General features: G+C 40.4%; 1 protein-coding gene across 2 annotated transcripts in view; it reads left to right on the top strand.

Moving 5' to 3' along the window:
* The window catches only part of Fam120c (family with sequence similarity 120 member C), a 110,013-nt gene that overhangs the window by 54,441 nt on the left and 29,648 nt on the right, over positions 1-25,924 (top strand). For both annotated transcript variants that reach the window (XM_090326811.1, XM_090326812.1), the window contains exons 5-10: positions 1,141-1,240; positions 1,968-2,044; positions 2,908-3,191; positions 5,101-5,374; positions 6,357-6,528; positions 11,010-11,259. In XM_090326811.1, coding sequence (XP_090182937.1) covers positions 1,141-1,240; positions 1,968-2,044; positions 2,908-3,191; positions 5,101-5,374; positions 6,357-6,528; positions 11,010-11,259 — 1,157 coding nt within the window. The remainder of the gene's footprint in view (positions 1-1,140; positions 1,241-1,967; positions 2,045-2,907; positions 3,192-5,100; positions 5,375-6,356; positions 6,529-11,009; positions 11,260-25,924) is intronic.

The raw sequence follows: 25,924 nt of genomic DNA on the forward strand, positions 1-25,924 counted from the left end.
TGTAATGGTTTCACATTGTAATTTTTATGTGTATTTTTGTGCTTTAATGTTCATACCTTTTAAGCTACAAATTTAATTTTGAGGATACTTGCCAATGGGAAATCCAGAGAAAACTTATGGATAATATGTGCTCTTTAGTGCATATCCTATAATAGCAAAATGTGAGAAACAACCTAATTGGCAGTTTTGTGGCAGTGGTTATAAAATGTCTTTTTTTGTGTGAGGGTCATGGGGTTTGAACTTGGCCTGGGCACTGTCCCTGAGCTCTTCAGCTCAAGTCTCCCACCCTATCCCTGGGCCTGGGCATTGTCCCTGAGCCCTTCACCTCAAGGCTACCACCCTATCCTTGAGCTAAGCCCCACTTCTTGTTTTCTAGAGGTTAATTGGAGATAAGAGTCTCAGGTCCGTTTTTGCCGGGCTGGATTTGAACCTTGATAATCAGATCTCAGCCTCCTGAGTAGCTAGGATTACAGGCGTGAGCCACCGTGCCTCGCTAAGGTTATAAAACCTCTAGTGGCAAAATATGACAGCATTCACAAACACTATTAATGCAATAAAAACAGCGTAAAGATTATACATATAGTATCAGCTGTAGGAAATAATATGTATTAGGGCAGACTAGGTATGCTTAGCTGGCCATGGATTGATGTGTGCTAGTCGTCTCTTGAGAGGCTCACACAGAGGGATTGTGTGTTTGAGACCATAGTGAGAAAATAAAAAGAGAGAAGAAAAGAAGGAAAGGTAGATACAAGGCAGAAGTGAGGAAAGGAAGAAAAGAGTAATAACTCTTCAACAACAAGAAGAAAAATTTTAAATACTGTAAGGAAACACACCAAAATACCTTTGTATGGTCATTCTATATGATTGATCTCAAATCCTAATGTATTTTTTCCTAAATATTATGATCACTTTTGAAAAGAATGAAATGTAAGTAAAACCTTCTTGAAGGTATTCTCGATTTTATGTTCCATCATGCTTTTTCCCTAGCTAATCTTTTCTGTTAAGTGAAAAGTTACTCTTTTAAGTGTCTTTAAATATTTGATTTCTGCTATTGTTTTGACTACCAAATTCTAAGTTGTATGGAAGAGACACTCATGTTATTATTTTTTTTTTCTGTAAATCTGATGTTCCCATATCCAGTCCAGGACAGAAGATAAAATAGAGCGATTCAAAAAAGCAGTTGAATACTATTCAGTCACAACGAAACTCTCTCCGATACCAGTGGGTCCCTCTTTTCTAGGTAAGGTTTCCAGCTGACCCCAAAGTGTCCTGTTAATAGGGGAAACTGAGTTGGCCCATCAAAAACCCAAGGACCAATTTAAATTCACTCTCTTTTATGTGCTTGTCCTGGGGCTTGAATTCAGGGCCGAGACACTGCCCTTGAGCTTTTTAGATCGAGGCTAACACCCTGCCACTGGAGCTATGGCTCCACTTCTACATTTACTCATTTTCACTGTGTTTACTTAGAACTCATTGCTGTCTAGTAGGCTTTTCTCCTTTTGATTTCCATGTTGTAAGAAAGAGTTCTGCCTCCTCATGTTTGTAGATGAGGATTATGCCATTTACTTAGCTTGGTTTCTTTTTGTTGTAACCTCCATTTGGGCCTGTGTATTTAAATAATAGTCTGGTCTTTGGCATCAGGTCTGCATTTCAGATCTGCCTCTGCTGCTTACCAGCTGTATAACCTTTGCAAGTCTAATTTGTATGAAATATGACTCAAAATAACTACTCCATGGGATGATCAGATAAAATCATTTATATATAAATGCCAACATAGCACATAGTAGCTGCTCAATTTTCATTTTTTCTTGGGCACTGTAATGCACATTAGGCAATCACTCTACCACTAAGCCATATGCTAACAAGTTACTCATGACATTCTTTGTTGTGTGATGATGAGTTAGTAGAATATAATATAGGAAAATTGTGAGGATTCACTGAAGTATAGCCCTTTCTCTTGGCTTCAGGCTTTCGAAATAATCGGCTTGGAAATCCTCCCCTACCGCGAAATCAAGTAGGCACCATTTCTGCTGGAAAGCCAATGGTGAGTATTGTTGAAAAAGCCCAAGACCATCCGTTAGCATTAGAATCTGGTTGCTTCCCCATTTTTTATGATCTGAGTTGAGACATGAACATTGATTCTGGGTTAGCAAACTATGAGAGTCATGAATAATTGTATCACATTCTACCTTGAGGCCAGTAGACTCTGTAAGGATAGCATCCAAATCAGGAATCATTAGGGCACTGAGAAGGTGCCCTAATAAGTGAATATCACAGAATGTGGGGTTTGAACTCAGGGCCTGAGCACTGTCCTTGGACATTTCTCAAGGCTAGAGCTCTACCACTTGAGCCACAGCACCACTTCCAGCTTTTTTTTTCTATGTATGTGGTACCAAGGACTTGAACCCGGGTCTTCGTGCATGCTAGGCCATCACTCTACCATTAGGCCAAACTCCGGCCCAGAATGTGATTCTTGGAAACCTTTTTGGTTCATTGTTCGTCCTCTGTAGGATTGTGGTCAGGCATCTCTGCTAGAATTAGTTCTTAAGAGCAAGTGCCATCATTATATTCAAAGAATATTATATAAAACCTGAACTATATATAGCTTGAGGATAGAGATGGTGGGTGTGGGGTTGGGGTGATGTGAGGAAATGAGGGAGAATGAAGGAAGGGGTGACAGTGACCAAGAAGCAATGTACTCATAACCTGACTTATGGAATTCTAACCCCTTTGTATAATTATGTAATAACAACGATAAAATGGAATTATTTCTTATTCATCTCAGTACCTTTGTACCTCAGTACTTTGTACCTCAGTAGTCCTTATGACTAGCATCATTCACTGTGTTAGAACTTCTGAAGAGTGGGAAAATGTTCAATAGCCTTTGTTTCTGGTTTTCTTCTCTAGTTTCCTCACCAAGTGCCCCAGAAAATGAAATATCCACCACCATTCACAATGGGACCCAACTCATCTCTCCTCTTCTCCTCTCATGCACTGGGAGAATCCAGTGCTTTTGCTGAGGATCCCATGCTACAGGACAACAACCCCTTTGCCAGCTGGGCTGTCTCATATGACAATTCTGCACCTCAGTTTCCCAATTACCTGACTTCCAAACCATCCCCTCATTTGGGACCAGACTCCTCCCACTCCTCCTCCTCTGATGGAGATGAGCCAAATGGAACCAATTCTGAGTAAGTATCTCAAAAGGGAAGCCTTCCAAGAGAATGTAAGGAACTTTATGTTCTTAGCTTCTCCCCATTGTTACTCTTCATTCTTTGTTCTGGTGTAGGTGGTCATTTTCAGAGATGTAGGCCATTGAGAAAAAGCACAATAGCAGCAGGTTAAAGGGTTGCTTAGCTTTGTTACTGTAGGATGATTGACATTTCTCTGTAAGGGATATACACTGAATGCAAAAAGAAAAGAAAATATTTTTTTGTGAGTTGAATCATTGGTATAGTTGAGTGGGAATTTATTTTTTTTTGTTGTGGTGATTATGGGGTTTGAACTCGCCTGGGCTCTTTCTCTGAGCTCTTTTGCTCAAGACTAGCACTCTACCATTTAGAGCCACAGTGCCACGTCCAGTTTTCTGGTGGTTAATTGGAGAAAAGAGTCTCACAGGATCTGGGTGCTGATGGCTCACACCTGGAATCCTAGCTTCTCAGGAGGCTGATATTAGAAGATCCTGATTCAAAGCCAGCTCAGGCAGGAAGGTCACTCTAATTAACCAGGTAGTGGCACTTTGGCTCAAAGTGGTAGAGCACTAACCTTGAGCAGGTGAACTCAGGAACAGTGCCTATGCCTTGAGTTCAAGCCAAATGACTGACAAAAAGATATAAAAAATAAAGAGTTTCACAGGGACTTTTCTTCCCGGGCTGGCTATGAACCATGATCCTCAGATCTTAACCTTCTAAGTAGCTAGGATTACAGGTGTGAGCCACCAGAATGTGGCTGAAGTGTTTCATTTTTTTAAGTGGCTCATCTGTTTTTAGATTATTCCTCCAAACAGATGTTTTTCCCTGAGAAACAGCAGCTTTTGGATTGCAAGTGTAATTATTTTCTTAGAACATAAGTAGACTCTAAACATGACTTCTTTTTTAAATGCTGGTACTGAGATTTGAACTCAGGGCCTGGATGCTATCTCTTAGCTTTTTCACTCAAGGCCAGCATTTCATCCACAACTCTACTCTCAGCTTTTTAAATTTTTATTTTTATTTTTTTAATTGTTGGGGTCATATATAGAGGGGTTAAAATTACATTCACAAGGTAGTAGGTGCATTACTTCTCACACCTTGATACCCTCTTTCTTTCTTTCTTTCTTTCTTTCTTTCTTTCTTTCTTTCTTTCTTTCTTTCTTTCTTTCTTTCTTTCTTTCTTTCTTTCTTTCTTTCTTTCTTTGTCATGGGGCTTGAACTCTGGGCCTAGACGCTATTGCTGAGCTCTTCAGCTCAAGGTTACTGCCCTACCCTTGAGCCATAGCCCCACTTCCCATTTTCTAGAGGTTAATTAGAGGTAAGAGTCACATGTTCTTTAGTGCCTGGGCTAGCTTTGAACCGCGATCTTCAGATATGAGCCTTCTGAGTATCTAGGATTACAGGCATGAGCCACAGAGCCCACCTTCCAGTCTCAGCTTTTTTGGTGGTTAGTAGGAGATACTACTTTTCCACCTGAACCTGGATTTTCAAATCTCAGCCTTCTCAATAGCCAGCATTACAGGCTACAGCCACTGCACCTGCTTAAACATGCCCCCCTTTTGGGGGTGGGGGGAGGGAAATGGGGACCAAGACATGTGAAAGGGTATCAATGTATGGGAATTAATGCACCTTCTATCTGGCGAATATCATGTAACCCTTCTATTAATTACAATAAAAATGTATGAAAAAAACATGCCCCCCTTAAAAGTACAAAATATTCAGTGTGATTCCAATGTCCTTTGATCATATTAGTTTCTGTCAAGCGAAAGAAGCCAAGAGGACAGTGGTGGGTCACTGAGAGGAAAGTTATCAGGTTCAGGGCTCATTCACTGTCCTTAGGATCAGAGGAAACAGCTCAAGTCAAAATAATGGTTATCAACCTCCCTTTTCTGTCTTGTATTGTGTTTAGTCACATCACAGAAGCACTTCAACAGCAGCCTGGATGGGAAGACCCCAGTGGCAACCGAGGGTCTTGGGTTCAGCCTGTTGATGCAGGAGTGTCAGAAGCCAGCCTAGGGAATGAGGAACCTCACATCCCATCTCTGTTATCTATGTCTACACGGAGCCACATGGACATTACCATTCCACCCTTACCTCCCGTAGCTCCAGAAGTTTTGCGGGTTGCTGAACACAGACACCGGAGAGGTCTTATGTATCCATATATCTACCATGTCCTCACTAAGGTAAGCTGGCACATCAGTATCTCTCTGTCTGTTTCTTACCCATACTTCATCCTGTCTAACACTAAGTTAACAAAAAAGAACATCTGACTATGAGAACCTAAAGGGAGGTAAAAGAAGGATCCTGCTAATGTCTCTCCTTGCATTAAGGGCCTCAGGTGACTCGAGACCAATAGGAGATGCGACTATGCAATAAACGAGGCTTATAAAATGAGAAGTGTTACTGTGAGATGTGTGTGTGTGTGTGAGAGAGAGAGAGGGAGAGAGAATGTATTGGGGCTTAAATCCAGGGCCTTGTGCCCTCACTTAGCTTTTTCTGCTTAAAACTTGATCTCTACCACTTGAATCACACCTCTACTTCTTGCTTTTTTCTTGTTACTTGAAGATAAGAGTCTTACTGAACTCAGCTTCCTCAGTAGCTAGGATTACAAGACAAACATGACCCATCTGCCTTTAGTGAGTCTTGTGTGTGTGCCCATGCATGCTCCTGTTCGGGGGCTTTAACTCGGAGCTTCTTGTTCTCACTTGGCTTTTTCCGCTCTACTGCTTGAGCCAGAGCTCCACTTGTGACTCTTAGACTTTGAAGGCTACCAAGTTGATAAGTACTGGTTCAAGAGGGAGAACACAAAAGAGACCCTTTTTCCTTGTCTCTCCTTTATTTCTGCAGAGCCATTTCCCTCCTATGATCCTACCATATAATGTATCTCTCAATAAAATGTTTAAGATGGCCTCTGTTCAATAGCCAGCTATAGCTGGTCATAGCTGCGACTTTAAAATGGAATCTAACTTACAAAATGACTCTGGGCCTTTGGACTTCTTACAGCTTTTTTATTAATCAGAAATTCCTTCTGACTATAAATAGAAAAATTGATTGACTCAGCTTCAGAGGCTGCAGTTCATTGTGTGTGCTTTCCTGCCTAGCTCCCAACTTTGAATGAACTCAATTTGTTTTTTTTTCCTTTCCCCTCTATCCTTCTCTTATTAGGGTGAGATCAAGATTCCTGTATGTATTGAGGATGAGTGTAACATGGAACTCCCTCCAGCGGCTCTCCTATTCCGGTCTGCTCGTCAATATGTATATGGAGTCCTTTTTAGTCTTGCAGAGACACAGCGAAAATTGGAACGCCTGGCCATGCGTCGGCGGTTACCTGTGGAAGGTAAATATACTTCTCTCAGTGCTCCACACTAACAAAAAAATTCAGTGGAAGAGACAGCCTAAAAAATGCATCATAGCCAGGCACCGGCAGCTCACACCTGTAAACATGGTTACTCAGGAGGTGAAAATCTGGGGATCTAAATTCAGAGCCAGCTCAAGCAGGAAAATCTGTGAGACTCTTATCTCCAATTAATCTCCAGAAAACCAGAAATGGTGCTGTGGTGCTTTGGCTCAAATTGGTAGAGGCTAGCCTTGAGCAAAAGAGCTCAGGGACAACCCCAAGGCACTGAGTTCAAGACCCCACGACTGACAGGAAAAGTGCATCATGATCAGAATTTATATTGATATAGAAGATAAACTAATGCAAGCCTCCATTTTGCAGTCATAAAATATTCGTAATGACTACTTGTATGAACCATGCTGGACTTTGAGAATGTAGAAACATATCTGACATAGTCTCTCCTCAGATAGTTGTTTAGGGATTTAGCATTGCAGATCATTAAAACTGTTGTGTTTTAAGCTTAAGTTACTTTTTTGTGTGTGTGGGTCATGGGGCTTGAACTTGGTCTGGGCCCTATCCCTGAGTTCTGATCATGGCTACTGCCCTACCCTTGAGCCAAGCCCCACTTCCTGTTTTCTAGATGTTAATTAGAGATAAGAGTCTCAGGTTCTTTTGTTCCCAAGCTGGCTTTGAACCTTGATCATCAGATCTGCTGAGTGGCTGGGATTACAGGGGTGAGCCACCACCCAGCCTTAAATTACTGTTGCCAATGACTGTGCTCAAAAGAATATTTTGGAGCTGGGCAGTGACGCTGGTAGGAAAGTCCATGGGACTCTTATCTCCAGTTAGCTACCAAAATACTGGAAATAGAGCTGTGGCTCAAGGGATATATTGCTAGTAAAAGAAACCACCAGGAGCATAGCTTGGTGGTAGAATGCCTGCCTACCATGCAGGAAGCTCTGGGGTTGATTCCTTAATACCACATATCCAGAAAAAGTTGAAAGTGGTGCTATGGCTCTAGTGGCAGAGTGCTAACCTTGAGCAAGTGTCCAAGGACAGTGCCTAGGCCCTGAGTTCAAGCTCTAGGACTGGCAAAAAAAGCACAGGTATAACACTCAGGTCCTGAGTTCAAAGCCTCAGGACTGGCATACACAAAAAAAATATTTTAGGACAAGGAATATGGCTCGAGTGGTAGGCTACATGTCTGCCAGGTATAGGACCCTGAGTTTTCAAACTTCAGTAACCCCCCAAAAAAAGAATGTTTGACATTTCTTTTGTCAGGAAGATAAACTAGCTCTATATAGTCCTTATTTTTCCTCATAAGTACAACTACAATTCCCAGGTATTATATATGAAGCAACCAAAAGAGAGACAGGCTGATAACCTTGGCACACAAGCAATATACACTGGTACAGTAATGAGTTCTCAGGGTTTTCATTTTGCCTCCCCCATTTCAGACTTGGTGTGAGACAAGCTGGCAGGCAGCCTGGAAATTTCATCAGTGACAGAGCAATAAAAGCCCACCAGAAGCCAGCTTTCTCTTGCCAAAGTACCAAAAGGAGCAACCTAGCAACACAGAAAATTTTTAGGTAGTGATTGTTGTACTCCAGCAAAACACCGCAGAATAAGACTTGACTTCCCCTCACCCCCACCACAGAGGCCTTGCTGTGAAAAGCCTACACTTCTACCCTTACCCAGGCTATGATATGGTGCTTTCTCAGATAGCATTCAGTGTTACAAAAAGACATACAGAGGATCTAGACATATACTTCTACCATGAGATGGTGTCCTCCTTTACACACTTGAAGAGTCAGAATAGATCTGCCCAGATACAAGATTTAAAATGAGATTCAGAGTGTTTGTTTTTTCCATTGTGAGACTTGAACTCTAAGACTGGGCACTGTCCCTGAGCTCTTCAGCTCAAGGCTATCACTCTACCACTTGAGCCACAGCACCACTTCTGGCTTTCAGGTGGTTAGAGATAAGAGTCTCACAGACTTTCTTCTGCCCGGGCTGGCTTTGAACTGCAGTCCTCATATCTCAGCCTCCTGAGTAGCTAGGATTACAGGCATGAGCCACCAGTGGCCAGCTTCAGGGTATTTTTAAATAATGATCACAGAAGGTCCGGAGTCAGTGTCATAATAATAATAATCATAATTGTTGGCCTCAACTGAATATTGATCATCATCTACAAAACTAGAAAGGTATGAAATTCAGTTCAACACCCAGATGACAGAAATTTAAATGACCTGAGGATTTCAAAGCAGCCATGATGAAACATTTTAATAAACAGTTGTAAATAGGCTTGACAAAAATTGAAAATGCAGACTGATAGTTTGGCCTAGTGGTAGCATGCCCGAAAACCTAGATTTGATTCCTTGGTACTACATACATAGAAAAAAATGAAAATGCAAAGTCTAAGCCACGAAAAAGATTTAAAGACATCCAAAAGAAACTGGGCACTAATGACTCAAGACTGTAATCCTAGTTACTAGGACAAACTCCAGGCCCCAGAACTAAATTCTTAATTGGTGAGTTAAATGGCAGATGGAGACAAAAGAGAAAGAAATCAATGAACTTAAAGTCAGAATTATCATGAAAATTGAAACAAAAAGAACAATGAATTGTAGAACTACAAAAAGATCTAGTATATCATCAGAAGATGAGAAAGAGGATGAAGTTAATAAAATATTCAATACAATAATGGCTGGTATATCCTCTAATACAACAGTAAACATAATCCTACAGATTCAAGTATATTATAAGTAGTATAAAGCCAAGGACAATTGGATTTATCCCTGTCAAGATAAATCATGGTCGGGGGATGGAGGGGTGGGGGGAGGGTAATGGGTACCAAGTCATGTGAAAGGGTATCAATATATGTGAATTGATGCACCTTCTATCTGGCAAATATCATGTAACCCTTTTATTAATTACAATAAAAAATATATTTTAAAAAAAAGATAAATCATGGTCAAACTTCCCAAAAATCAAAACAAAGAAAACTTACTGAATGGAAGCAGATAGAAAAGATTATGACCAGAAGTGTGACCTAGTGGTAGAGTGTTTGCCCAGCATACATAAAGCCCTGGGTTCAATATTTTGGTAGCATACACATAGAAAACAATGCCAGAAGTGGTGCTGTGGCTCAAATGGTAGAGCACTAGCCTTGAAAAAGCTCAGAGACAGTACCCAGGCTCTGAGTTCAAGCCCCAAGACTGGCAAACAAAAAATAAATGATTATTTATAAGGGGGAAATAATAAAAATAATAAATGATCCCTCATTAGAAGTTTTTAAGTTCAAAAAGAAGCGACACAACACAAAGCAAAGAATTGTCAATAAGTACAATGGAGTTGCTTTCTCTTGAGTTTCTAAATTTATGTCTCACTGAGTTAAAAACTATGTACTATTTTTTTGGTGCTGGTATTGAGGGGTTGTTGTTGTTGTTGTTGTTGTTGTTTGCCAGTCCTAGGGCTTGAACTTAGGGCCTGGGCACTGTCCTTGGGCTTTTCCTCAAGGTTATGACTTTACCACTTGAGCCACAATACCACTTCTGGCTTTTCTATGTATGTGGTACCGAGGAATCAAACCCAGGTCTTCGTGCATGCTAGGCAAGCACTCTGTCACCAGGCCAATCTCCCAGCTCTGCACCCAGCTCTTTTAGTTATTTTTTGAGCCAACGTCTCATTGTATTGCCCACATGTGCTCAAGCTTCTGGGCTCTAGCAGTCCTCCTTCCCCACCTTCCTGACTAGCCAAGATTATAGGCATGCGCCATTACACCTTACGTATGTTTGATATTTTTTAGTCTTTTGAGATATACTATTATCTGTTATGAAGCTACATATTCACATAATTTTTCCTCATACTTTTTTCCTTGTCTAGCCTGCTACAATTACTGAAGGAATGACTTTCAAGGTAGTTAAGAGACATTGGGCCTTAATGACTTCCTCTGCAAAATAGCACATAATAATATAATCATAATCATTCTTCCTATGGGCTTTTATAAGAAAGAAATCAGATTGTATACCTGAAGTTCCTAACACATATCAATTTCCTAATGTACATTCCTCCTCTTGTGATTACTGCTAGCAATAGAAATTATTGTGATGCTTGGTGCTGGTGGCTCATACCTGTAATCCTAGGTACTCAGGAGATCTGAGGATCATGGTTCTAAGCCAGCCCAGGAAGGAAAGTCTTTAAAACTCTTCTCCAATTAGCAACCAGAAAATGAAGTGGCACTATGGTTCAAAGTGGTAGAGAGCTAGCCTGTGTAAAAGAGCTCAAGGACAGCACCCAGGCCCCGAGTTCAAGCCCCACGACTGGAAAAAAAACAATTCTTATTGTTACCAATTTAAACATAAACATTTTTGAGGTAGTCAGTATTTTAAAGATGTTGAAGTTAATAGATTCTATTTTAGCCAGCTTCAGAAATTTTCAGAATCTCTACAGCCTAATTTTCCTCAATTTCTATTTTCCAGTTCCTTCAGTGATACTTAAAGAATGGTCTGCTTATAAAGGGAAGTCACCTCAAACTCCTGAGCTGGTATCTGCACTGACATTTCGAGAATGGACTTGCCCAAACCTCAAGAAGCTCTGGCTAGGCAAAGCAGTTGAGGATAAGAACCGAAGGATGCGGGCTTTCCTGGCCTGTATGAAGTCTGATACTCCCAGTATGCTTAATCCAGCTAATGTCCCCACCCATCTGCTGCTCATGTGCTGTGTACTCCGGTAAGCCACGGGACTCGTATCTGGTTTTTTGTTTTTATATTTTTATTTTTTTTGCCAGTCCTGGGGTTTGAACCCAGGGCCTGGGCACTGTCCTTGAGCTTTCTCAAGTCTAGCACTCTACCAATTAAGCCACAACACCACTTCTGTCGTTTTCTGTGTATGTGGTATTCAAGAATGGAACCAAGTGCTTTGGGCATTCTAGGCAAGTGCTTTACCAGTAGGCCCCACTTCCGGCCCCACTCTTACCTTCATTATTTTTCCAGTCCTGGGGCTGGAATTCAGGGCCTGGGCACTGCCCCTGAGCCTCTCTGTGCTCAAGGCTCGTGCTTTAACACTTGACCCACAGCACCACTTTTTCTGTATACTGAGGAATTGAACACAGGGCTTCGTGCATGCCTGGCAAGCACTCTACCACTAGGGTATGCTCTCAGCTCCAAAATAGAGCTTTTTTCTTTCTTCTTGGTAGGGAGTGTAAATCATGCGACTTGAACTGAGCTGTTCAGCTCAAGGCTACTACCCTACCCTACCTCTTGAGCTACAGCGCCACTTCCACCTTTTTTATTATTATATATTTATTATTCCTCTTCTAAAGGTGATATACAGATGCCTTTTACTTTATGATTGGCTCTCTACCTCAGAAGCAAATTGGGATTTTTTTTGAAGGGGGGAGTGGTGGGGCTAGGACTCTGGGCCTGAGCGCTGTCCCTGAGCTCTTCATCTCAAGGTTACTGCCCTACCCCTTGAACTACCGTGTCGTTTCCAGTTTTCAGTGGTTAATTGGATATAAGAGTGTCACAGACTTTTTAGCACCTGGGCTGGCTTTGAACCATGATCCTCAAGTAGCTAGGATTGCAACTGTAAGCTACCTCCCCTGGCCAAATTGAGAATTTTTCTTTTTCTTATTTTTTTTCTTCTTCTTTTATTTATTTATTTATTTATTTTGGTTAGCAGTGGTCTTGAACTTAGGGCTTGGTGCTATGCCAGTTTCTATGACACTTTACCATTTTGAGCCACAGTACCACTTCTGTTTTTTGGTGGTTAATTGGTGTTACATGACTCATGGACTTTCCTGCCTGGGCTACCTTTGAACCTGATCTTCAAATCTCAGCCTCCTGAATAGTTAGGATTACAGGTGTGAACCCCCAGCACCTGGCTTGGAAATGATTTTTGTATGGATAATCTCAGTGAATGATCCTGTCATCAATAGTCCATGGGAATCCCTCACTTGTTTGGCTTTATTTATTGTTTGTCACCTTCAGTCCTCACTGCTGATTAGTTCTCTTTGATATATGTCCTCATGAGCCATCATCTATATATTTAGTTAGATACACGTATATCTATGCACAGACTGTGGTGTTTTTCTTTTTAGTGCTGGGATTGGAATGTATGGCCACCATACAGTATGCAGACCTCTAGTTTATATCCATTACTACACAGGTTGGAATGTTTCAGGGTTTTTTTTTCTTTCTTATTTCTTACTTGAAGCTACAATTCATGGCCTGGTTGTTGCCCTTGAGCATTTTTCTTCAAGGTTACGGCTTTACCATTTGCGCCACAATTCCACTTACCACTTCTGCTTTTTTTACTGGTTAATTGGAGATAGAGTCTCAGAATTTCCGACCTGGGCTTGCTTTGATCCTCCATCCTCAGATCTCAGCTTCCTGAATATTTTAAGGATTACAGGTGTGGGCCACCAGCACCCAGCTCATGTGTCAGTTTTTGTTGTTTTTTTTTCCCCCAGTCCTAGTGCTTAAAATCAACCTGGGTGCTGTCCCTGAGCTTTTTTGGTAGTTAATTGGAGATAAAAGTCTCAAGAATTTCCTTCCCTGACTGGACTTGAATTGTGATCCTCAGATTTCAGCTTCTTGAGTAGCTAGGTACATGTGTGAACCAATTGCACCCAACGTGTATCGTTTTTAATAATAACTTCCTTCTGAAGTAATTTCATCCCTTTTGAAATAGCTTTCTGCCTAGGAATTTACACATAAAACCATCCTAATATTATTGAATCGGTCAGATTGTATATCTGTGGCATAACTGGAACTTTCTGAAAATATAATAATACCTTTATCCATCTTTGGTTCCCTCACCTATCCACTACCTGCACCCTAGGGAATTAAGGTAGAGCTTGGTTCTGTTTTGATTTTCTCTTTTGCTTTTGTATCTTACTGTAGTTTTCTACTTCCCTGCTATCTCCTTCGTGATTCCCAATGCTTTTCCTCTCTTGCTGTTTAGAATGTAGCATACCCTTTGTTACCCGATTCTTCTAATTCGTGGAGTCAAAAGTAAAGGACACTTCTAATCTGTCACCTTGTCCCACCCTCCTCGATTTCCATATAATTCTATAATATCTTCCATGTCAGATCTTTAATATAATGGGTATTTCTTTTGTGATTAATGAGGGATTAATGATTAATTGCTTCATAACCAGCAAGTTTCCAAACTCCATGTATTAAATGTTCTCTTCTTTTATCCAATGATGATTCATAGTACCACCTTCTTATAGACCAAGTTCCTGCGTATACATTACAATACATTCCTGGATTCTATTTTGTTTCATTGCCCATTTGATCCCTCATCATTATCACATTGGTTAATTGAGAATTTATGAGTTTCTTCAATATTATGTAGGGTCTATCTCAGGAGGATTTTCCCAGCAGGAGTAATAGGTTTATTTTTTCTGCTACCTAATATGTCTGAGCCACAGCCCCACATTGGCCTGGATTGACTCTGTAATTGCATATTTTGTTTATCTTCTTCCTAAACCTCATAATAATAGCTCACTTTTTTCCATCTATTTGTTTCTCTCAGTCAAATAGAATATATTCAAGAACATAAAAATTGCCTAAGAATAGTAAAGGTAATTATCACAAAGACTATATTCTAATAGGCTAATGGGTACCTTATAATTACTGAGAATAATTCCTTAGCTTCTTGTTCAACCTGTTTGTTTTTTACATAACTTTTACTTTATTTAAAGTGTATAAAAGAAGTTAATTCTAGCCAGGCACCAGTGGCTCACACCTGTAATCCTAGCTACTCAGGAGGCTGAGATCTGAGGATTGAGGTTAAAAGCCAGCCTAGTCAATAAAGTCTCTGAGACTCTTATCTCCATTTAAACACCAGAAAACTGGAAGTGGTGTTGTGGCTTAAGTGGTAGAGCACTAGCCTTGAGTTGAGCTCAGGGACAGCACTCAGACCCAGAGTTCAAGCCCCATGGCCGAAACACACACACACACACACACACACACACACACACACACACACACACACACACACACACAAAGTCAATTCCAAAATCACATTAAACATAATAAATACAAAACTTATTTTGTTAAAACTCACTCATACCCTACCACTTTGAGCCACAGCCCCATTTCTGGTTTTTTGGCAATTAATTGGAGATAAGTGTCTCACAGACTTTCCTTTATAACTATTTTTGAACAGCAATCCTCAGATGTTAGTTTCTTAAGAAACTAGGATTACAGACATGAGCCACTGACACCCTGAAGGAATTATATTTAATACATTGATTGAACTATGTTCATATGCCCAGGAATGTGATATCTGGAAAAATTCTGAGCAGAATGTGAAGCAGAAGAGATTTAGTCAGCTTAGATATGCAAACTGGAGACCCATTAGAAATCACTGTGAGATTTCTTTGGTAATGGCCTTAAGTGTTAAGTGTACAAGTTGTCAAGAGTCAGGGTACAGTGGCTCACAATTGTAATCCTTGATTCTCAGGAGGCTAAGATCTGAGGATCACAGTTCAAAGCCAGCTGGGGTAAGAATGTCTGACCAATTAACCACCCAAATGCCAAAAATGGAGATATAATAGAGCCAGCCAGACTTAATGAAAAGGCTAAAAGGATAGCACCCAAGCCATTAGTTCAAGCCCTAGAATTGGCACAAAAAAGTCTGAATCTGAAGGCACTCATAAGTTGTACATTTTCTGTGTTCTGGTGATCAAAGGCAGTCTTATTTAAAAACTTACTTTTGCCAACTGTCTTTTTCTTCTTCAAATGCCTTTCTCTCCAATCCCCAGTTCTCCAATACCAGCTTCTTTAAAGCATTGTCTTTCTCTCTCAAATGTCCTTTCTTTTTTTTCCTCTTTAAAAAAATGGCCAGATCACATGCCCAGTCTCTGATACTTACCATTATTTAGCCTGGGTGATGTGCCCCAGAGCAGACATACCGACCTGGCTAGCTCTATTAAATCTAATGTGTAGCTCATTCAGTAGGGAAACCTTTCTTCTTAAAACATTTATCAAGGGCCGGGAGTTTGGCCTAGTGGTTAAAGTGCTTGCCTAGCATGCATGAAGACCTGGGTTCAATTCCTCGGTACCACATATAGAAAAAAAAGCCAAAAGTGGTGCTGAGGCTCAAGTGGTAGAGCTCTAGCCTTGAGAAAGTCCAAGGACAGTGCTCAGGCCCTGAGCTCAAGCCCAGGACTGGCAAAAAAAAAAAAAAAAAAAAAAAACATTTACCAAAAACAAGGGTAAGTTTTATTGCTTGTGGTTATGCAGTGGTGAGGGAAATGTAACAGGATAACCTCAAACTTTAGCTAGGAGCTGGGAAATGAGATGTCTGTATAGACATAGTTCTTATGTGTTTCTTTAGGTGATATGATGTCATGTGCTTGTATACAACTATATACACAATGCAAGATTGTGTGCATGTTCAGAAGAAATGGGAGAGAACTCGTACCAATTTTCATTATCTTTGAGGCTGGGAAAGTAAAGACTGCATAAATGTTTACAGCTGCTTGGCTAAATAGTGAAGGCTTGCTTCAGAATGAACACAGAGCCCCTCACAGAGATTGGAGACTTCTTTTTTTTTTCAGTTGTGTTAAATAAATAAATAAATGAATAACTAGCAAAGGATTATAATAGTTCAAAACCTAGATACAAAAGCCCATATAGGATGAGGCTAAATGAAAGGACCTCCAGGATATGGAAACAAGAGCCATATAATGTGTGATTGTTGTTCTTAATGTACTATGTTATCTCTTATCTCTTTTGCTGTCCCTTGGTTATTCTCATATTGTTACAGTATCTTACCTTGTTATCTGGTATATTGTATATACGTTTATTTGTTTCTTTGAAATAGGAAAGGGAAGGTGCAAAGCGAGATGAGGGGAGGGGGTATGAGAGGGAAATGGGGACAAAAACATGAGAAGTAGTATCAATGTATGTGAAATAATGCTCCTTCTATCTGGTGAATATAATGTAACCCTTCTATTAATTACAATAATAAAAAGAAAAATAAATAAATAAAAATGGTCAGGAGCCATTTTCTACTCTAGAAGTAGAGTGCTTGCCTAGCACGCACGAAGACCCGGGTTCTATTCCTCAGTGACATGTACATAGAAAAAGCTGGAAGTGGGTCGGGAATTTGGCCTAGTGGTAGAATGCTCACTTAGAAAAAGCCAGAAGTGGTGCTGTGGCTCAAGTAGTAGAACTCTAGCCTTGAGAAAGTCCAAGGAGAACACTCAGGCCCTGAGTTCAAGCCCTAGGATAAGGAAGGAAGGAAAGAAAGAAGGAAGGAAGTAGGAAGGAAGGAAAAAAGAAAAAAAATGGCCAGGTGCTGATGGCTGTAATCCTAGCTACTCAGCAGGCTGAGATCTAAGGATCACAGTTTGAAGCCAGTCTAGAAAAGAAAGGCTATGAGACTTTTTTCTCCAATTAACTACTGAAATGCTAGAAATGGAGCTGTAGCTAAAGTGGTAGAGAGTTAGCCTTGAGCACAAAATTCTCGGAGACAATTCCTAGACTCTGAGTTCAAACCCCAGATCTGGTACCAAAAAGAAAAATAACCATTCTTCTGTGAGGCTTTCCTCTTTTCAAACATATGACACTCTTACATGAGTGAAGTGGTGTTACCATCATCACATGCAGTAGTGAGCTGCTGCTATAAAATTTGCTGCACTGTTTTCAATTAACCTTTTTTTTTGCCAGTCCCAGGGCTTGAACTCAGGTCCTGGCACTGTCCTTGGACACTTTTTGCTCAAGACTAGTACTCTGCCTCTTGAGCCACAGCACCACTTTCAGCTTTTTCTGTGTTTGTGGAACTGAGGATTTCAACCCAGGGCTCCATGCATGCCATGCGAACATTCTACCACTAGGCAACCTCCCTGGCCCTGATTTTATTTCCATTGCTGAATTTCTAGCTCATTTCTTAGTTTCTTGTTCATGGTCATTTTGTGAGATGACATCATCATTATTACAACCTTCTTAAATGTACCTTTGAAACTTGATTGTCAGGTTTTTCTACAAGTCTTTAAAGAATGCTCCACTGTTTTCTGATGCTATTTGTAAGCTTTTCTCTCCGTGTCACAGGTAAAGCGCCCTACATTCTCTGTTGTACATCAGAAATAACAGTTCTCATACTGTTTTCTATATTATTGGTTGCTGTTGCTGATGTTCATCCTCCTCTTCTTGTTCCTCCTCTTTTCCTCTCCTCCTCCTCCTCCTCATCCTCCTCCTTCTTCTCTTTCCCCTCTTCTTCCTCATCCTCCATTTTACTGATTCTGGAGCTTGAACTCCTACTTCTTCCTTCCTCATCTCCATTCTCTTCCTCCTTCTCTACTTCCTTCTCCTCTGTCTCTACTTCCTCAACCTTCTCCTTTTTGCTGGCATTGAAGCTTGAACTCAGATCTTAGTATTTTAGGGTTTTTTTTTAATTCAAGGCTGGTGATCTACCACACAGCTCCACTCTGGCTTTTTGGTGATTAATTGAAGGTAAGAGTCTCACAGACTGCTCAGGTTGGCTTGAAATCCCAGTCCCCAGATCTCAGCCTCTTGAGTAGCTAGGATTACATGAGCCACGGGCATCTACTCTAGGTTTTTTCTTTTATAGAGAGATAAATGAAATAATTTCTTATTTTATTTGCTGAAGAACCTTTTTTTTTCTCAGTAGTGAGGCTTGAACTCGGCCTGAGCCGCTATCCCTGAGCTCTTCAACTCAACACTAATACTAAACCATTTGAGCCATAGTGCCACTTCCATTATTCTGGTGGTTAATTAGAAATAAGAAAATCACAGATTTTTTGTGCTTGGGATGGCTATGAACCTTGATCCTCAGATTTCAACTTCCTGAGTAGCTAGGATTACAGATGTGAGCCACCAGCATCCAGCTGGAGAAAAACCGTCCGTAGACATTTCATCTTCATTCTTGGCTTCTATTTTACAGGTATTCAAGCAGCCTCTTTTTCTATTACTGTTGCCCCCATAATTTAAAATGATCATGGGTAATTTTTTCTTTCTTGTTCATAACAAGTTGATGAGGTATTTCTTCAGTTTTTGATAGGCATTTTTTTCTTCAGTAGTTCATCTTGGATTGATATTTTTGTAAATTTTTATTGTATTTTATTGTTGAGGTAATGTATAGAGGGGTTTCAGTTACATTCGTCAAGTAGTAGGTACAGTACTTCTTGCCCATTGATACCCTTTCTTGTGTTTTTGTCCCTATTTCCCTTCCTCCACCCCTCTCAATCATCTTGTTGTCTCCCTTCCCTTCCCTATTTCAAATAAACAAATAAGTGTATATACAATTTAGCAGGTAACAAAAGTCATATACAGTAACCACATGAGATTAGCCATAAGTAGAAAAAAAATGAGAAAAGGAAAAACATCACATAGTACATTAAGAACAACAGTCACAAAGATAAACCTCTTGTTTCCATAACCTAGAGTTCATTTCGTTTACTCTCATCCTGTATGACCATGTGTACATAGGTTTTGAACTATTGTGATCCTCTGGTAAGAGAATCCTAGATGTGTGCTAATTATGACAAATGAGGGAAGCCATGGAGCCTATGCTCCTTTGGGTCTAGCTTACTTCACTTAATATGATTTTTTCCAAGTCTTTCCATTTTCTTAAGAATGGGGCTATGTCATTTTTTTCTGATGGCAGCATAGAATTCCATTGTATAGAAGTACATCTGGATTGAGTCCATACCTTAGCTATGATAAATAATCCTGCAATGAACATCGTTGTGCTAATGGCTTTAGTTTGTCCTTGTTTCTAGACATTTGGATAAATGACAAGTAGTGGAATTACTGGGTCATAGGAGAGCTCTATGTTTAGTCTTTTGAGAAATTGTCATACTGCTTTCCATAGTGGTTGAACGAGTTTACACTCCCACCAATAGTGTAGTATTGATCTCTCCTGGCCACATCCCTGTCTTTGAGGCTATTGCAAAAGGAGTTGCTTTCCTGATTTCTGCCTCACTCTACCCGTTGGCTTAGAGGAAAGCCATTGTTTTTTTTTTTGTTGTTGTTTTGTTTTGTTTTTGTGGGTCATGGGGCTTGAACTCCGCCTGGGCACTGTCCCTGAGCAATTCAGCTCAAGGCTACTGCCCTACCCCTGGGCCTGGGCATTGTCCCTCACCTCTTCAGCTCAGGGCTACCACCTAACCCTTGGGCCAAGCCTCACTTCCTGTTTTCTAGAAGTTAATTGGAGATAAGAATCTCAGTTCCTTTTGTGCCTATGCTGGCTTTGAACCTTGATCCTCAGATCTCAGCCTCCCTACGTAGGTATGATTTCAGGTATGAGCTACCTCGCCTGGCAAGCCATTGGTTTTTGAGGGTTAATTTTATATTCTGCTACTTTCCCAAAGTTTCAAATCAGCTCAAGTAACTTGGGAATGGAGTATACAGGGTTCTTTAAATACAGACTCATGTCATCTGCACAGAAGGTAAGTTTCACTTCCCCCTTCCCTATTTAGATCCCCTTTATGTTTGGTTCTTGCCTTATTTTTCTGGCTAGGAATTCTAATACTATATAGAAGAGGAGTGGAGAGTGGACATCCTTGTCTCATTTCTGATTTTAGAGGAAATTGCTTTAGCTTTTTGCCATTAAGTGTATTGTTACTGTAGGTTTCTCATACACAGCTTTTATTATACTGAGGAATGCTACATGGATTCCTTGTTTTTCCAGAGCTTTTATTTTTATTTTTTATATATTTTTATTGTAATTAATAAAAGGGTTACATGATATTTGCCAGTTAGAAGGTGCATTAATTCACATACATTGATACCCTTTCATATGTCCTGGTACCCATTACCCTCCCCCCACCCACCACCCACTCCCTTTCCAGAGCTTTTAGCATAAAGAGGTAATGCATCTTGTCAAATGCTTTTTCTGTATCTATTGAGATGATCACATGATTTTTGTTCTGTTTTGGTATTTTTTGTACCTCATCTTTCTCAATTTTTGGTAACTGATGTAAACTCATATTTTCTTTTTTGCCAGTCCTGGGACTACAATTCAGGGTCTGGTCACTGTCATTGAGCTTTCTCATCGCTAGCACTTTACCACTTGAGCCACAGCACCACTTCTGGCTTTTTACTGTGTATTTATTACCAAGGAATTGAACCCAGGGCTTCATGCACTATACCACTAGGCCATAGTCTTAGCACAAATTCCTACTTTTTTCAGTGCAACTTTCTGTCTCCCTACTGAAAGCCAGTCATTTGCCTCTGGGCAAGTCCAGTTCCTTAGGTTTTGAATAGCAGTCTATAGATGGTCTCTATCACTTCTAAGTTTCAGATTCTGTTTCCATATTCTTCTTCCATAGAAGTACCTGTAGATGACCCATACAATTTAAAACAGCAGCTCTATTTTTATTTTTTATTTTTGTCTGTCAATTCTGTCTTTGTTTCTTTACTATTGGATTCTTTATCTAATGAAGGAAGACTGAAGGCAATCAATTCTTAATCAAGAGGTGGAATTCTTTGCTCAACAGTGGAGTGCCAGTCACACCTATAATCATAGCTATTCAAGAGTCTTAAAATCTGAGCATCACAATTTGAAGCCAGCCCAGGAAGGAAAATCCGTGAGACTCTTAACTGCAATTAACAGCAAAAAGCCAGAAATGGAGCTGTGACTCAGGGCTGAGCACTAACCTTGAGCAAAAATACTAAGATTCACTTTCCAGGCTCTGAGTTGAAGCCCCAGTACAGGCATAAAGATTATACTTCATTTATCATTCTCTTCTGTGTAGAAGGTACTGGGAAAACTGTGCATATTTTTGTAAAAGTATTGGAGAATATAATACTATAAGTATAAACTTCTTGGAGACAGTCTTTTTCTGTGGTATGTTGAGAAATATTTTTTTGTTTTTTGCAGGCAGATACAGTCCTATCTAATCTCGCATAGCAATTTCAAAAGCCAGAATACCTGAGGAACTAGTTTAACACTGAAACATTTAGAATAGCTGCTATTATTCTTCTATGTAGGCATTTCCCTCACAGCCCCAGGAATGGTGAGAAGTCATTGCTTCAGGCATGCTAGGGCACCTCCTCTAGCCTCTCAGCCAGTCCATGCACAGTGGGATGCAAAGAATCCTGTTTATTCTTACTTTAGCCATACTTATGATGGAGTAGTCATAGAACTTTACAGTGTTTAACAGATCAGGACCAGGAAAGTGTAAGACAAACAGCTCCTGTTAGAATCAATGCCAGTGACAGCAGAGGCAAGTGATATCTTACTTTTCAGATTATTTGTTTTAATGATTACAAAAGAAAGGCAACAGTGGCTCACACCTGTTGTAGTCTTAGCTATATAGAAGGCTGAGATCTGAGGATCATGTTCAAAGCTAGCCCCGACATGAAAATCCCTGAGACTCTTATCTCCAATTAACCACCAGAAAACCGGAAGTGGTGCTGTGGTTCAGGTGGTAGTGTACTAGCCTTGAGCTTATGAACTCAAGTGCAGTGCCCAGGCCCAGAGTGCAAGCCCCATGTCCAACCAAAAAAATAAAATTGTTTTGAATTCTTTTAGCTGATCCCTAGTGACTCATGCCTATAATCTTAGTTACTGAGGAGGTTAAAATCCAGAAAAAGGCCACTCTCGGCAGAAAATTCCAAGGAACTCTTATCTCCAGTGTAACCAGTAAAAAGCTTGGCTGGGGGGCCAGGAGTTTGGCCTAGTGGTAGACTGCTTGCCTAGCATGCACGAAAACCAGGGTTCGATTCCTTGGTACAATATACATAGAAAAATGCCAGAAGTTGTGCTGTGGCTCAAGTGGTAGAGCTCTAGCCATGAGAAAGTCCAAGGATAGTGCTCAGTCCCTGAGCCCAAGACTAGGAATGGCAGAAAAAGCTTGGCTGGAGGCCTGGCTCAAGTAGTAGAGTAACAATTACAAAAGCAAACCTAGTGAGAACTCAAAACATTGAAAAGCCTCAGGACTTGCAAGTAATAATTTACTAACTTTTTTGTCTTTTTTTATATTTGAACTCAAAATCTGGGCCCTGCACGTTGTAGCAAATGCTGTGCCACTGATCTATAAATTTTCATTCTTCGTTTGATGTTTATTTTTTTCCTTTCCTGGAGCTTGAACTTGGTGTCTGGGCACTGTCCTTGGGCTTTCTCAAGGCTAATGCTCTAACACTTGAGCCAAAGCAGCACTTCTGGCTTTTTCTGTGTATGCAGTAATGAGGAATCTAACTCAAAGCTTGGTGCATGTTAGGCAAGCACTCTACCCAGTAGGTCACACACCTGGACTTAACTTTTTAAATTTATACTTTTTTGTGTGCCAGTCCTAGAACTTGCCACTCTAGGCCTGTGTGCTGTCCCTGAGCTTTTGTGTTCATGGCCAAGCTTCTTTTGTATCAGATAAAAAATTCCCATAAATACAATGATCTCTTTCTAGCTTATTTATTATAGTTTATTTCTCAAGTTAGAACCACACTGACTTAAATTGTGCATGTGTTTTAATATTTGGTAGTCTCCTTTTACTGCACTTTGAATTTTAAGTAATATTAACATTTTAAATAATTACAGAAATCACATTCAATTATTCAATAAATATTAAAGAGCTGTTGGCTCATGTTTATGCTGGTTTAAAAAAATCATTCCATGGAATGAAACAGTAACTCAGAAGTTTCTAGATTCCTAACCAGACTGTCTGGTTGCCTAGTCCTGGCTCTTTCTAGGGCACCACACTCCTTCCAATGGTAGTAAGTGGGCCAAAATCCCCAGAAACAGAACAGATGACCCCAAGCATTCAATGCCAAGTTTCTAGATTCTTGGATTAATGAGCATTCTCTTGTGTGCCCTCCCAGGGCTAATAACACACTGCCCTCATATATTTGTATTTTTTCCTCTGGGTCTCTCTTTTTGCATTCTTCACATCTCAAACAGCAAGATATAGTCAGTGTAGGGGCCTTCCATTCAGATAGTCATAAATAAGTATCAATTAGTAGAGTTCCTATCTTGGAAGATAGGAAATAAAGCTGTGTCTCAAGTGGTAGAGTGCTAGCTTTGAGTTAAAAAATAGCTCAGAGACAGCCTCCAGGCCCTGAGTTCAAGCCCTAGGGCTAGCAAAAGTAATAATAATAATACTCTTAGAATTTTCTTTTTTTTAATATTTTTTATTGTAATTAATAGAAGGGTTACATGATATTTGCCAGATAGAAGGTGCATTAATTCACATACATTGATACCCTTTCACATGTCTTGGTACCCATTACCCTCCCCCCCACTGTGCCCCCCCCATCTTGGTTTCCCCCCTTTCCCTATCAAATTTCAAATAACCAAATACAAATAAATTCAATACATCAGATAACAAAGTGAGATACTGTAACAATATGAGATACCCAAGGGACAGCAAAGGAGATGAGAGACAACATAGTACATTAAGGACAACAATCATTCATTATATGGCTTTTGTTTCAATATCCTGGAGGTCCTTTCAATTAGCTTCATACTATATGGCCTTATGTATCAAGATTTTGCTCTATTGCAGATCTCTGCTAGTAGAGCCCAAGGTTTCTACTGATTATGACAAATGAGGGTAACCATTGAGCCTAAGTTGCTTTGAGTCTGGCTTACTTCACTTAATATGATTTTTTCTAAGTCTTTCCATTTCCTAACAAATGGGTCGGTGTCATTTTTTCTGACAGCAGCATAGAATTCCATTGTGTATAAATACCACAACTTGTTGATCCACTCATCAACTGAGGGACATCTAGGTTGGTTCCATATCTTTGCTATGGTGAATAATGCTGCAATGAACATTGTTGTGCTAGTGGATTTAGTATGCCCCAGATTCTGGATGGTTGGGTAAATGCCAAGTAGTGGAATTGCTGGGTCATAGGGGAGTTCTATGTTTAGCCTTTTGTGGCACTGCCATACTGCTTTCCATAGTGGTTGAACAATTTCCAGCATCACAAAAACATTGATTACCAAGTCCTACCTATTTATAAATCCTCAGTAGCTCTTCTCTTTGTCCCCTGGCCCAGTCTGTGACCTTTGCCAATGTTTAATTTAATCTCATTTTGGCCACAGGTCCAAACGCCTCCCACCTATAAAAGTCCCAAGTTCCATAATACTGTTTGGAAACCATTCTTGAGCTGGACTACTTTCTAATCTTCTTTACTATCCCTCCAAGCATGCTTAAGTTACAGCAATACTTCTGTCATTGTTCCATGCTTCCATACATGCTCTTTTCTCAATCTAGGACATCCTTTTCCTGTCCTGGATCTCACTGATTTATATAGACACTTTGAAATTCAAATCCTGCTGACATTTATGAGATGCCCTCTCAGGATGTGTGTGTGTGTGTGTGTGTGTGTGTGTGTGTGTGTGTGTGTGTGTGTGTGTGTGTGTATTTATTGCTGGTCTTGGGGCTTGAACTCAGGACTTGGGTACTGTCCCTGAGTCTCGTTGTGCTCAAGGCTAGCATACTTTCACTTGAGTCACAATTCCACTTCCAGCCATTTTGAGTAGTTTATTGGAGATAAAAGTCTCACAGGGGCCAGGAGTTTGGCCTAGTGATACAGTGCTTGCCTAGCATGCATGAAGACCTGGGTTCAATTCCTTGGTACCACATACATAGAAAAAGCCGGGAGTGGTGCTGTGGTTCAAGTGTTAGAGTGCTACCCTTGAAAAGCCCAAGGACAGTGTTCAGACCCTGAGCTCAAGGCCCAGGACTGGCAAAAGAAAGTCTCACAGGGACTTTTCTGCTTGGGCTGGCTTCAGACTGTATTCTTCAGATTTCAGCTTCCAGAATAGCTAGGATTACAGGTGTAGCTACCAGTGCCCAGCCCTCTCTGAAATTTTATACTCACAGAATATTTTTTGTTCTCATAGAATTCTGTACATTTGTTTTTGTTGTTGTAGTTATTGTTTTTGCCAGTCCTGGGCTTGAGCTCAGGGCCTGAGCACTGTCCTTGGGTTTTCTCAGGGCCAGAACCCTACCTCTTGAGCCACATCACCACTTCCAGCCTTTTCTATGTATATGTTATTGAGGAATCAAACCATGGTCTTCACGCATGCTAGGCAAGCACTCTAACACTAGGCCAAACTGCCAGCCTGTACATTCGTTTTTTGTGTATGCTGGCCCTGGAGCTTTAACTAAGGGTTTAGGAGTTGTTCCCGTTTGTACAAGCCACACCTCTACTTCTGGCTTTTTGGTGGTTAATTAGAGACAAGAATCTCCCAGACTTTCCTGCTGGGGCTGGCTTTGAACTGGGATTCTCAGATCTCAGACTTTTGAGTAGCTAAAATTACAGGTATGAACTATTGCACCTTGCCAACCTGTGCATTGTTTACTCTTGATTTTTACACACTGTCCTGTCATTGATACACCTGCCTATCTGTCCTGCAGACAAGTTATCAAATTTTTCATAGTGGCAAAAACTTAGCCTTAGGATTAAGC

The sequence above is a fragment of the Megascapheus bottae genome, chromosome X (genome assembly GCF_031878675.1).
Source record: "Megascapheus bottae isolate mThoBot1 chromosome X, mThoBot2.hap1, whole genome shotgun sequence".
NCBI lineage: Eukaryota > Metazoa > Chordata > Mammalia > Rodentia > Geomyidae > Megascapheus > Megascapheus bottae.